The 12,142-nt window shown below is 40.5% G+C and overlaps 1 protein-coding gene and 1 long non-coding RNA gene across 2 annotated transcripts in view; one reads left to right on the plus strand and one right to left on the minus strand.

Annotated features, from left to right (window-relative positions):
- SYNPO2 (synaptopodin 2) overlaps positions 1 to 12,142 on the minus strand; it is a 95,879-nt gene that overhangs the window by 21,475 nt on the left and 62,262 nt on the right. The window contains exons 2-4 of the mRNA XM_005433762.3: positions 11,138 to 11,289; positions 6,033 to 6,826; positions 458 to 2,640 (exon numbers count right to left, since the gene is read on the minus strand). Of these exons, the coding sequence (XP_005433819.1) occupies positions 458 to 2,640; positions 6,033 to 6,826; positions 11,138 to 11,289 (3,129 nt within the window). The remainder of the gene's footprint in view (positions 1 to 457; positions 2,641 to 6,032; positions 6,827 to 11,137; positions 11,290 to 12,142) is intronic.
- Positions 1 to 12,142, plus strand: part of LOC129736771 (uncharacterized) — a 99,992-nt gene that overhangs the window by 17,162 nt on the left and 70,688 nt on the right. Inside the window, exons 2-3 of the long non-coding RNA XR_008733819.1 lie at positions 6,795 to 6,878; positions 8,441 to 8,521. This is a non-coding gene — a long non-coding RNA (uncharacterized LOC129736771). The remainder of the gene's footprint in view (positions 1 to 6,794; positions 6,879 to 8,440; positions 8,522 to 12,142) is intronic.

Consider the following 12,142-nt stretch of genomic DNA (forward strand, 5'->3'; position numbering starts at 1 on the left):
ACTATTAATATCATTTAATAAGGCACCTCTTTAAAAAAAAAGTCCTCAAATCCCTAAGTCATTAGAACATAGTTGGGGAGGGGGGCAGCAAGAAAGCTCCTTTCTATTAATTTGACATACCAAGAATATTGCTTACTGTTGTTTCTGCTGTAGTCTAAAGCAAAAACCTAGTGTCCTGCTTGCTTAATACAATGGTATCTATTCATTGCAGGATGTTACGTGTATAAAGCATATGCACAAATGTGCTAAAATTTTCATCTATTTTGATTCCTTAAAAAAGTTCAAATATTTTGGACCCAGATTTGAGGTGATACATCTGACATTATTAGGTAAGCTAAGGAATACTATTGGCACCGGTTTTGTGCCAGGTTACCATTGCAAACAATTGATTGCAAGCAAAATGGACACTAAGTTTCAGCTATAAAGTTTACTCTTCAATAATTGATGGCTTCCACACCTGTGCAGTGACGCCAGCTTTCTTTGCTGAAAATTTTGGCCTCGGAGCAGTAAACAAAGAAGATGTGGTGGATTCTGGCTTAGAAAATGCAGAGTAGCCTGTAGATGAATATGATTCGTTTACTGGAATAGAGGCATTTGGCTGAAACAAAGGTGGTGAACTGTAGGCTGGCACGGAGTACACTGAAGATGGCCGGGCGTTAGTGGGAGAGCCAGCACTAGGTGGTCTTAAAGGTAGAGCTTGCTTGGAAGTGGACAACTTTGATGTCTGCTTAATTGCAAGGCTTTCCTTAGTACTAGGAGGTTGAAAAGTAAATAAAGATGCATCGAGTTGATAAGGTTGATGTTTCATAATATCCAAAGCATTGAGACCTTTCTTAGGTTTTCTTTTTGTATTCTTGGTAGCAGCAGTGGATTTGGAGGAAGGTTTGGTAGCAGCAGGAGGGTAAGATGGGCAGTGGATGGGATTATAAGCGACAGGTGGAGGTGCTCGGACATTAGATGAATATTTCCAAGAAGCTGGTAAAGATGGAGTTGGAGATGAGGCTCGTGCCATATTTGCCTGCACAGTCTCTGAATCTACCACATACTTCTCCATTCGAGAGTGCCTTCTGGCAAATAACTGTGCTCCTTTTCCACTCATAGCTGGTGGCAACTCAAAGGGTGGCTTTGTTCCTCCAGCACTTGGTGTGACTGGTGGTGTCTTGGGTGTGTGGCTTGGACTTGCTAGGGTTGCCTGAGGCCCTTTGAAAGGACCAGCTAGGTTGAGAGTACTTGGGGGATGCGCAGGAGAATGAGGAGACTGTGGAGATTTGGGTGGTGCAGGATATGCTGCCTGAGGTGAGGCTGGTGCTGGGAAAGAGGGAGCCTTGTTAGGAGCCACAGCTGAAGGTGACCAAACTGGTGAAACTGGAGTATCAGCACTAGAAGAGACCTTGAGTGAAGGCTTTGGAGCAACAGGAGGAGGGGCCTTTTGTTTAGATGCTTGAGTCTGCATGAAATTGCAAGCTTCAGCTCCCAAACTGAGGTAGTCTTCTTCAGGTCCTGACTCAAAACCAGCTCCAGTACCTTTTTTGCCCTCTGCATTGTGTACAAGGGACAACAGGGCAGGATTAGGACTTACTTTGGGTGTGTCTTTGAAAGTGAACATAGGTTTTGAAGTGCTTCTTCTCTTCGCCTCTTGCAGTATCCCAGTTCTTTTGGCTGGCACTGCAATCCTTTCATCTCTGGATGCTATATGTTCTGTTGGCTCGATGGGTGACCACACAGCTAGAGCAGCTCTGCTGGCTACAGGAGCTGAAACAGGTCTATATAAAGCCTCAGGTGGTGGGCTAACAGAGCAGTAAGGAGGTGGCCCTGGTATGTCTGAAAGAGGACTAGTGACATTTCTTACAGATGAAAATGGTGCAGCTGCTCGGTTTTGAACGCCAGAAGAGAAGGGTTTAGCTGTTTTATTCAAAGATGCTGCTTTTTGAGCTTCAGAGGACTGAAAAGAGAGGTTTGTGTCTGGTGCTAAGCCAAAGCCATTTTGTTGTACCATTTTGCTATAATTCTGGCTCACATCTGCATAGCTTTTGCTCACACAGGTCTGCTGTCTTGACATTTCTTCCTCTTTTGTTTGATAGACTGAAGAGCTTACTTTCTGGAAGTTCTCTGATATGGTGGCTTCCCTTTGTTCCTCTGTATGCACTGTGCGTGCCTTCATCTCCTCTTGCTCAGCTGTAATCTGATCCATCCTCTGCCGCCTCTTGGCAAACATGAGGGCCCCTTTACCTGTGCTCTCTGGAAGCGTCTGCATCTCGTCTCCACTTTTTGTCTTCTTTTCAACCTCAAGTAGACCACTGTCCCAGTCAAACGTCACAATCTTGCCGTCGTTGTCAATGTCAGAGAAGAAATCTTCATCTATTTCTGACTCACTTGTTGCAAGCAAACTCACTTCAAAAGTGTTTTCTTTGTCCCCCTCTTCACCTTCACCTTCTTCACCCTCGTCTTCGTCACGTTCTAACTCCCCAGTACCGTAGCTGACTAAAGTATATTTCCTGGCCCTTTGACGACGCTTCTTGAACATCAACACCCCCTTGGAATTGGGATTGGGAGCTGCTGTCAGCAGCAATGCAATACTTTTACATTTAGATTTGGCTTCTTTGACCTGCTTCTCTGACAGACTCTCACTTCGCCGGAGCCCTGTGGAAAGAATTGAAAGGCACATTTAATTTTACACAGCCCACAAAAATAGCTCTGCATTTACCTATACTGAAATTTACCCACTGTCCCCTTTCTATATATAAGACCTTTATTTTTTTTTTTTATGGAGAGGTCATTATACTTAATTTACTAATGCACCTAATTTACTAATACACAATATACTTAATATACTAATTCCCATAATAGCAACTGTGTTGTGAATTCCATTCCCAGCGTTCCTTAGAGCCACACCCATACAAGTTCAAAGGCTACATCACTTTTGTTAGGACTTTTTTAGTTCAACAGGAAGGTTACGTGACGTGTGTCTCTGTTTCTAGCATTCTTGATTTTATTCCCATAAGTAATCTCAGCAGCAACAGGCAGACAGTATTTTCTCATTTATTCTATTTCTATGATCTGTTATTTACCAAGTGTTTGACCACCGTTCTTAGGCTTACAGCAGACATTCCCAGCCAGCCAGGCCCATGACTGCTTAACATCTGAGTTCAAATAAAACTGAGTGTATTCCATCTGACGGTGATGGCAGCTTCTGCCATTTATGTTTTTATTCTACTCATATGAATGACAAAATGCGTATAGTTGCTAAAAAGTCGGTATGCTTCTATATATTAGCTATTTAAAAGCAAGTATAAATCCACAAAGGCATACACAGAAACAGTTAGCATTAACTTTCAGCCCCTTGGAAGACATGAGATTTTGGGTATGGTACTCAATGAAAGCAGGTTTCAGTCTTTTAGCAAACATTACTTGCCTGAAACATAATCCAAAATTGTATAGGATATAACAGCTCCAGAATATTTGTTTCAAAAATGTGGCAAGAATGAATACATATTTAAGAACTTAATCAAGGAGGCTCAACTAACTTCTCAAGAGTATTCGCTAGCATATATCAATAATACATATTTCTTAAAAGCATAAATTATTGGTTTTCATCAAGTCATGTGGAACAGGAATAGATGCAGCTGTAAAGCTGACAGATGTGCTGCACATCAGCATGATTGCCTCCTTGTTATGTGACATGGAGTATTTGCCTCATGGGGCAACACTAGTCAGGTGGTGTCCCTGTTTCTTTCTCTTCCTTATATTCTAGTGCCACATCTCATGAATGACAGCCCCATTAGCTTCTTCCTTTAAAAAGCTAGAATGTAATGCTGTTCCTGCCTAAAGCAGTGGTCGCCTTCCACTTAATTTCAAAAGGAAAAAAGTAAGCCTCTCATATATGAAATCAGAACTGTAAATTATATAGTATGTTTTACTAGCATAAATAAAGCAAACTCATTAAAGAAAGCCATGTGATGTTTTTTCCATTAATGATCCTTTTAGCCATGTCGGTAGATGGAGTCTGATACTTCTCCTATTAAAGACAATTGGAGATTTGCCATTATGCCAGATGACAGCATGGCTGGAGCAATGGTTCTCACAAGAACCTATAAACCAGAAAAAAGCATGGCACCCAAACCAGAAATGTTTAATATTTTATTGTGAGAGGGCCAAATCACATAATCCTTGGCTCAGTCTTTTGATGATCCCAGTGCTTACAATAGTCACTGAAGACATTTTTGAAAAGTGTGGGCCTTAGTGTTAGAGTGCCTCTGCAAACAGAAAGCATGCAAGTTCTACACTTTCAAATAGGCTACTTGCATCAGCAGGATGTGTTTTTCTGGGAAGGGGATTTAGCAGGTACCCGTGCGGTTCTGTGAAAAGCAAAAATGGAAACTTTTCATTTTGCTAGCATATTTTTTCTTAATTCATCCAGATAGTTACTTAATAGTTTCAAAAGATGGCAGAAGAAATGTTACACGTTCAGGTAAATAATATGGGAATACTATTTACAAAGAAAATTTCTGCTAATGAGATCAAACACCTATAATAAATGTTCTCTAGTTGAGACTTCAGTACTGCATTATAACTTAAATTTACCAAAAAAATGCATGGTATTTGCTGCACACAGATTCCTGTATGCTTGGCAATTTGTTTGCTCTCATGCGTAGACAGGATTTTACAAATAATAGTGTTAGTAATACTAATTTTAATTATAATTAAATTTTATAAGTAATAATAAAAAAGCAAGCATTTTTATAGATTAAATCAGTGGTTCCTAAGGATAACAACCTGCTACTTGATTAGAAGGAATTGAGATTGTCATAGTTAAGATGGAAAAAGGACAGACTGTGTGTTACTTGAACAAAAAGTTTATCATGTAATGTATAGTTCATTCTTTGTACTTTTGCCTTATTAGACAGGCACTGCAAGTAATTTTCTAGGAAAGACAGGCACAGTCCCACAGTTGGTTCTAACTTTGCAGTCAAAATGTAAAGCATGTGCACTTTTCTTTTTTGCTTCATTTAATATGCCAAAAATACGTGGATTGCATACAGACACTTAGGCATAAGTAACAGTTTAATCCACTTGCCAATAAGATACAAATGGTTATCATGCTAAAAATATGCTTACAGAGGAATTAGCAGTGGGTTAGCAGACTAGTTCCAACACTGCATATGAAATAGCTTGTTGCTACAGTATATCACTGCACACATTCAAGCACCTTTGACATACTGCTACTAGATCCCCAGACAGGATTCTTTACATTGTTGGGAAAGAGCAAGCAACCAATAGAAAGGTCCCAAATGAATAAAATAAAATAAAATAAAAAATTAATAAATAGTATCTATCTACAATCAGTTAATTAATATTGGATCCAGTTGCAAGTTCGCTTTCATATAAACTTCTTGGACACTTTTTGAAGCTGACCTCTGGGTACGGGAGTCAGAAGAAATAACATGTTCACTTTACAGTCTGGATAAGACTCATAAAACAGAAAGGATCATGTAACAGTTATACACATGCTAGTGTCTGTCAAAATCTCTTCTGCAGGCAACATTAAGCTTTTCTACTAGCCTTTTTTATTAACTTCTAAGAGCAGTGGCATGGCTTTGATTTTAGATGATGCAAATGACAACACAAAGCTTTTGCTATAAAAGGAGAAATGCACAGGATTCACTTAGACATGTGCAAGCAAGTTGCTTTTTTTGTTAATATTCTACAGATTGCCTCTGAGCAGAATTCAGCCCTTTTTGGAGATGTAAGTATTGTTAGTTGGACAAATTCATGAGTTAATTTCAAAGTGGATGTCTACTAGAGCAAAGTTATACAGCACAGTTAAGGCATTGGTATACTTTTGGCTCATTACCAGGAGCATTGTATTACCCTGAAAATATATATAAAGAAGAAAGAAACATCATTGAAAAGAGTAAGAGAGAGGGAAAGTTAGAAAACTGCAGAAAACATTTTTTTACTAATGCATTCTAAGTTCTGAAATTAAAGTTTAAAAAGATACCCTCAGGCAGTGCACATGATTAGATGGGACATACTTGCGTGCCTCGCCCTGTGCTTGAGAGGTCTGTGATCCCTTTCGGAGTGCTGGTCGTCTTCTCCCTGCTCTGTGCCTTCTGATGAGATTGCAAAGGAGAGGAGAGAAGGAGGTGCTTCTGACTGCCCTCCTTCCACTTGAGAATCAACACACCCCCTTTCAGCTAGAGACCTGTGTGCTTCCTTCTCCCTGTCTGAACAGTCTAGGATCACCTCCACCCTGGGGAGAGATGGAGCTGCATCTTGGATCCTCTTGACCTCTTTGCCACTGGAAAACTGGACTACTTTGCTTGACCACTGGATGTTGCCCTCTTTCATGCCCAGGGGAATTGCAATTACAGGGCTAGTCCCGTCTTGTTGTACGCTGGGTCCTCTTCCTGAAGGGGTGCATTTTTCTGCCCCTAAGAGAGTCACAGCAGGAGCATTGGTGTCCTTGTGTGCATCATTTGAGAGGGACAACTGCAGCTCAACCATAGTACCTGGCCTTATTTCTTCTGTCTTCCCCCTGAGAGCAGCCTCATCTGTCACGAGCACCTTGGAGGTGCCTATCACTTTAGAAGTAATTCTGTGGCTTTCTGTGGTCTCTTGTTTCATTTCAGAAAAGTGTATGTTGCTTTCTCCTGCTCCCTGGTGAGTCTCACTGTAGATCTCTGTGATGCATAAATCTCCATGGGGTATTTCTTTCTCTGTGTTAATTTGCAGTGTAGTACTCTCCCTATATTCCTCATTTTTTATGTCATCGTGCTTTCCATTTTCTCTTTCAGCACTCAAGGTTTCATTTATTCCACTGGACGATCTGCATATACATAAACAATTCAACAAATTAAGACGCTGTAAGCACAGCAATTGTAAGTACAGTTACAAAAGCAATTCTGTGTAGTATTTTTTCCCTGTATTAATTGTGGTACCTGCTAGCAGGTACATTTAAGTAGAACACTTTTCCCAGAATGTAGAGGTCTTAAATTGAAGCATCCTTTTTTCCTTCAGCAATCTTCAAATTAACAGTTCACTAAGAGGGAAATTACTGTGATAGAGCTGTGATCCTACTACCATCTCCTGCAATGTTGAATTACGTCATTCCTAGCATCAGTATGCTTTTGCAGACACGTTTCTGTTATAGTGATTCCAGACAAATGCTGCTGAGACTTCTGGGACAATGCTTCTTCATATTTCACATGTGCATGAGAAAATTAACTTTGCATGACCCCAGAAGAGTGGTTAATTTTTGGCTCTGTGGGTACTACTGCAACTGTTTTAGGCACCATCCTCACATATAGTTCCTGTCCCAAACAGTTTACTTTCTAGGGTATAGATAAGTCCTGGATGAGGATCAGAGGGAGGGAAATGAATACTTAAAATACACATTCCAAGAACTTCTGTGAAGATCATCATCCTCATATATATCATGGAATAATTAAAACATTCTGGCCCTATTCCAGTATATGAAGGTGTGATCCAGTGTAAAAGGGTAGAGAGCCCATACAATATTTTCTAGTCATTAAAAAAAAGGTACTTCTAAGTGGCAACTTCCTGAAGCCTACTGTATACCTCAGTGTAGCTCCCTTTTTTAAACTACTCATCCCCCTGGCCCAGTTAGGCTGTTTTATTGGTGTTAGGGCTCCTAGTGTACTCTTTAGCTTCTTCTTTCAGTACTCTGGGCCAGTACTGAAATTCAAGAAGAAACCGTTCCTGTACAGCAAGACTGCAGGCTGTTATTAAGGCTTTCTGTTGACTAGAAAGTAGCAAAACACTTTTTCAAATGAGGGAAGCAGTAGGTAACCTCAGTAAAGTATTAATTTCAAGTATTACAGAGATTTCTGAAATCAAAAGCAGGTCCCAGGTATTCTGAAACTTTGGAACCCCCTACAAAGAAAGGCTGAAAGAAGCAACAGAAGAAATAAATCTTTCAGTACACTGAAGAAACCTCAATGTCACTTGCTTTTCTAGTCATGCAGCATACTGTTTGTAGCAGTCTGGGTCTGCCTCAAATAGCATAAAACGTGTAACATCCATTAAACCACATGTGGAGCTACATAAAGGTCAGACAGATTTTAATTTAGGGAGCTGCTTGTGAGTGCTGCTGGATTCTGTCATATGATGCTATTCGGATGATCAATTGTACTGCTTGTAAGTACAGATAAATTACAAGAAACCTGTAAACATTTCCTTGTAAGATATGAGACTGGGGGCTGGGCTAGCTAAATGTTAGCCTTTATTGGTAGCCGAGTGATTGTGTGTGTGTGAGAGACAGAAAAATTTCCACCTTAAAAGGATCTCGCTACTTATGGATATACTTCTACTCTATATAGACATAAGTGTGTATCCATGTGTCAAGAGGCAGAATACTGGGTCAGATCTCTTTTTTGTCATTTAAGAATTCTATTTTGACACATTATTATTTTTGTTTTAGGTCTTTCCAGCTCACTGCAGGAGCAACACCCCTGGTGTAATTCCAGGAAGGAAGCAAAACTCATGGAGTCAGCACACCAGGGTTTGTCTCAGAGTCATGTTTTACTCCCTACGTGGTGCATTTCATTTTGGTATGCACCGAGCACACTCCCTACTTCCCCCTAGAAATTTTCTTTCTAGACTCAGCGGTAGCCCAAGGGTTGCTAACACTGATGTGAAAGGGCAGGCTAGCATTTCTGTTTCTATCCTCACTCTTGGTGTTTCCTGGATACATCTGTTCAGCATTTGTCAGGAAGGTCAGCAAGATGCTCCCCCACACGGCATCTGGAGAGTGCCCACCCTACAGAGTGTCTCTTTCCTATGATCCTGTAAACCAAAGATTTTGTGAGCACTGCTGATCAGTAACTGACTGTGGTTTACAGGGCATTGGGAGAACTTTGTGCAGACATCAAAGGCCAAGTAGCATTTTAAAAACTACTTCAAAAAACTTAACTTTCCTCCCAGTAACCTTAGTAACAGCAGAGTTAGGCCAACAATGAGTGCCTATGAAAATCTCATCCTTCATGCAAATAGTTCAAGAACAGTCAGAAGCTTCCCAAGGAGAAATATTCTTCCCTGCCAGCGAAATGTGCTGGGATGTAAAAGTCACCATTGAAGCACCATTTTCATTAGGCACTATTCTTTCCCTATGATTTCCAGCATTTTTTTCAGATGGCTGCTAACAAGTGGCTACTCAGGAAAGGAAGGGTTTGCTACTCGTTGCTCTGAGGATGATAAGACACTTCCTGAAAGATCCTTCTGGTGGTAGTGCTGAGAGGGCTACTACCCAGAGAGGAGGTGGCAGAGGAAGTGTTTCAGTTTATTCTTCCATACCCTGGAAGATAATGACAGTAGGGCTGATGAGAAGAAATTCAAAGATTCTCATGGTGAAATCCTTTAGAAAGTTTTAGTCACTTTCAGAGTGTTGTGCAACTGCAATTTTCTTAAAATTTCTAACAGATGCAGTTTCATTCCATGAAACACTGAATTACGTAGTCTGAGCACTCTGGTTTGGTTCTGATTTTCAGGATGTTGAAAACCAGATTGATTCTTGCTGTTCGCCATACAGTTCCAGTTGGGGGCAACGGAGTGAACAGAAGATGTGCCGTGACTTTCAGCTGGAGTGTATGGTGGCCTTCAGACCAACTGAAATACCAGTTACAAAGCAGCAACAGGCAGGAGTCAAAGCATATGGAGCTAGTTCTATGGCTGCAAAGAAGACAGCTGGTCAGCAACAAATACCATTTTTGTAAGTGCAGTTCCAATAGTTGTGTTATGAGTTAAAAACATAAGAATGCAGATATCACATGAGGAACATTCAAGTGGTACACCACTGAACCAGAAACAAGGGCTATGCACTATGGAGAAGGTAAGTGTAATCCTCAGTTATCACTGTTCCCCTGATCTCGTCACAGTGATCCATAACTCAGCCCAAGACAACATACACAGACAGGCCACGCAAAATGTCTGCTATAAATGAAAAGAATAGTCCTTGAGAGCATCTTGTTTTGAAGGCAGATTGTAACTTTGAAAGGCTAGACACTAGGAAAGTTCCTTTGTGCAGGTTGCAGAAACCACAGAGGAATTTCACATGTCTTTTCCTGGTAACCAGAGACAACTGCCTTTTTTGCACCGAAGTCCTTTTTCAGCCTTTCCAGTGCCACTGCTCTGTTAGCTGTTGTGATGAATCCTGACTCCTGTCCTCCTGCTCCTGCCTGTGGGAGAGCAAACACTGGGAACTGCAGGAGCTCAGGGGGAGCCATAATTCCTTACGAGGAGTGTGGAAGTCTCAGGTCTTTTCTTCCTCTTCTTACCCACACTGATGGCAATTCAGAGTTCCTCTTGTCTGAATTCACAAAGTCTGGGGAGAATGTGCTTACTGCAACTCAAGATCACATATATTACACTGATAATTACAGAACAGCCACTGGAATAGACTGATGTACGGGTGAGCAATATTGCCACTTGCTTGCAAATTTACGTGAAGGTTCTCTAAGAAGCTTGAAGCATTTTGAAAGAAAACTGAAATTCACTATCACTATTTTATATATGGAGAAGCTGAGAGCCAGAGAGCCTTAAGTGACTTGTCCCACCTCATCTAGTGAAGTGATAACAGCTACAGAAATAGAATTCATGATTTCCAGACCCTCTGCCCCTCCTGACTGCTAAAACATTTTGCCACCCAAGAAGACCATTTGCCATGTCATCATCAAGGCATATCTGTGTAACACACTTTCTCCATCTACACAGCCTGTGCTTTTTGTAAGCCTCACTTCCCTATCTATTGGGGAATAACAACACTTCACTACTTCAAAGGGGTGGAAAGAATAATTGTACTCAAGACTGCAGTATGCAGATATGGTAGTGGACACCTTGTAAGTATTAAGAATACTTAATAAGAAATAAATTTGTTACATTGGAGACTGTACTCTTAATTCTGTGCCTGAACTGTGATGTTCAGATTATATACAATAATTCTTTCAGGTCAAATACTCCGTCTTCCCTCCCTTTTCCATACAGACAGGCAGACTTACAGACTAATAAGAGGACTATCAGAAGCTCACAGTGTAAGTCTGCAAAACGACTGCATTCAAAACCAGAATTTTCCATGTGGTTCACTGAACCAAATTACATCAAAGCATTCTCAGCATTCCTGTACCTCTTGATAAGCATCTGCAGGACGTCAGTCAGGCTTTCCATCAGAACAATAACTTCAGCATAGGTTAAGTCTCCACAAGGCTTGCCATTGATAGACACCACCTCATCTCCCTCACACAGTCCAGCTTTAGCTGCTTTGCTCTTGTTGCGAACCTACAATGAGTCAAAAACAAATTTCGAATGGCACAATTAGTGTTCATTTGAAAACTACGACCATGTCCTCAACTTCCTTTTGTCTGTACAAAAGAAAAAGAATCAGTAATATTGATCATAAACATATTTCTAGTAACACAAATTAATACTTCTCCCAGTTCACGTTAATGCTGTTTTGGCCAGTAATAACAAATACAAAAACTTCTGCTTTACTGAGCTTGTGAGCTACATGTCAAATAGGTTGGATTTATTTTTTTATAAATAGGGAGACAGAAGTTTGGGGCAAAAATCAGTTGATCAGAGTTTAGCAGAAATGCACAAAATCTCATTAGTTTCTCCCAAAATAAAAGACTACTAGAGGTGAAACCTGTGCCAGGATTTTAAAAGAAAAGTGTGTAACTTCAGGCTTCTCTGGGCAGAATGTCAGTATCCACACACGGTTAGAGCTGTAGGTATGCAGACTTCTGGTATACTGGACACTATTCCTTGGATGCCCAACTGTAGTTTTAGTTGTCAAACTATAAACATCTGAATCACTGGAGATCCTAAATCCATGTTCAGATAATCCATCTAAATAAGTGCTCTGATTTATGAAAGTTAAGACATGCTCATTATGGTTTAACCTTCCCTCTCAAGTACTCGTTCAAGAACCTTACGCAGCTTGGTTTCTTGCTGTTTCAGTTCTATTTCCACTGGCAGCATGTTATAACTTATCACAGTCTTTCTACAACAAAACCTAGACAGCTTTAACACCACTCAAGGTATGTCATACAGTTGACTGCTATTTTTAAAGTACATATTTGGCAAACGGTATGTTATATTAACCAGGATGTTTGCAGGAGTCTATTTTAAA

The sequence above is a fragment of the Falco cherrug genome, chromosome 1 (genome assembly GCF_023634085.1).
Source record: "Falco cherrug isolate bFalChe1 chromosome 1, bFalChe1.pri, whole genome shotgun sequence".
NCBI classification, from domain to species: Eukaryota; Metazoa; Chordata; class Aves; order Falconiformes; family Falconidae; genus Falco; species Falco cherrug.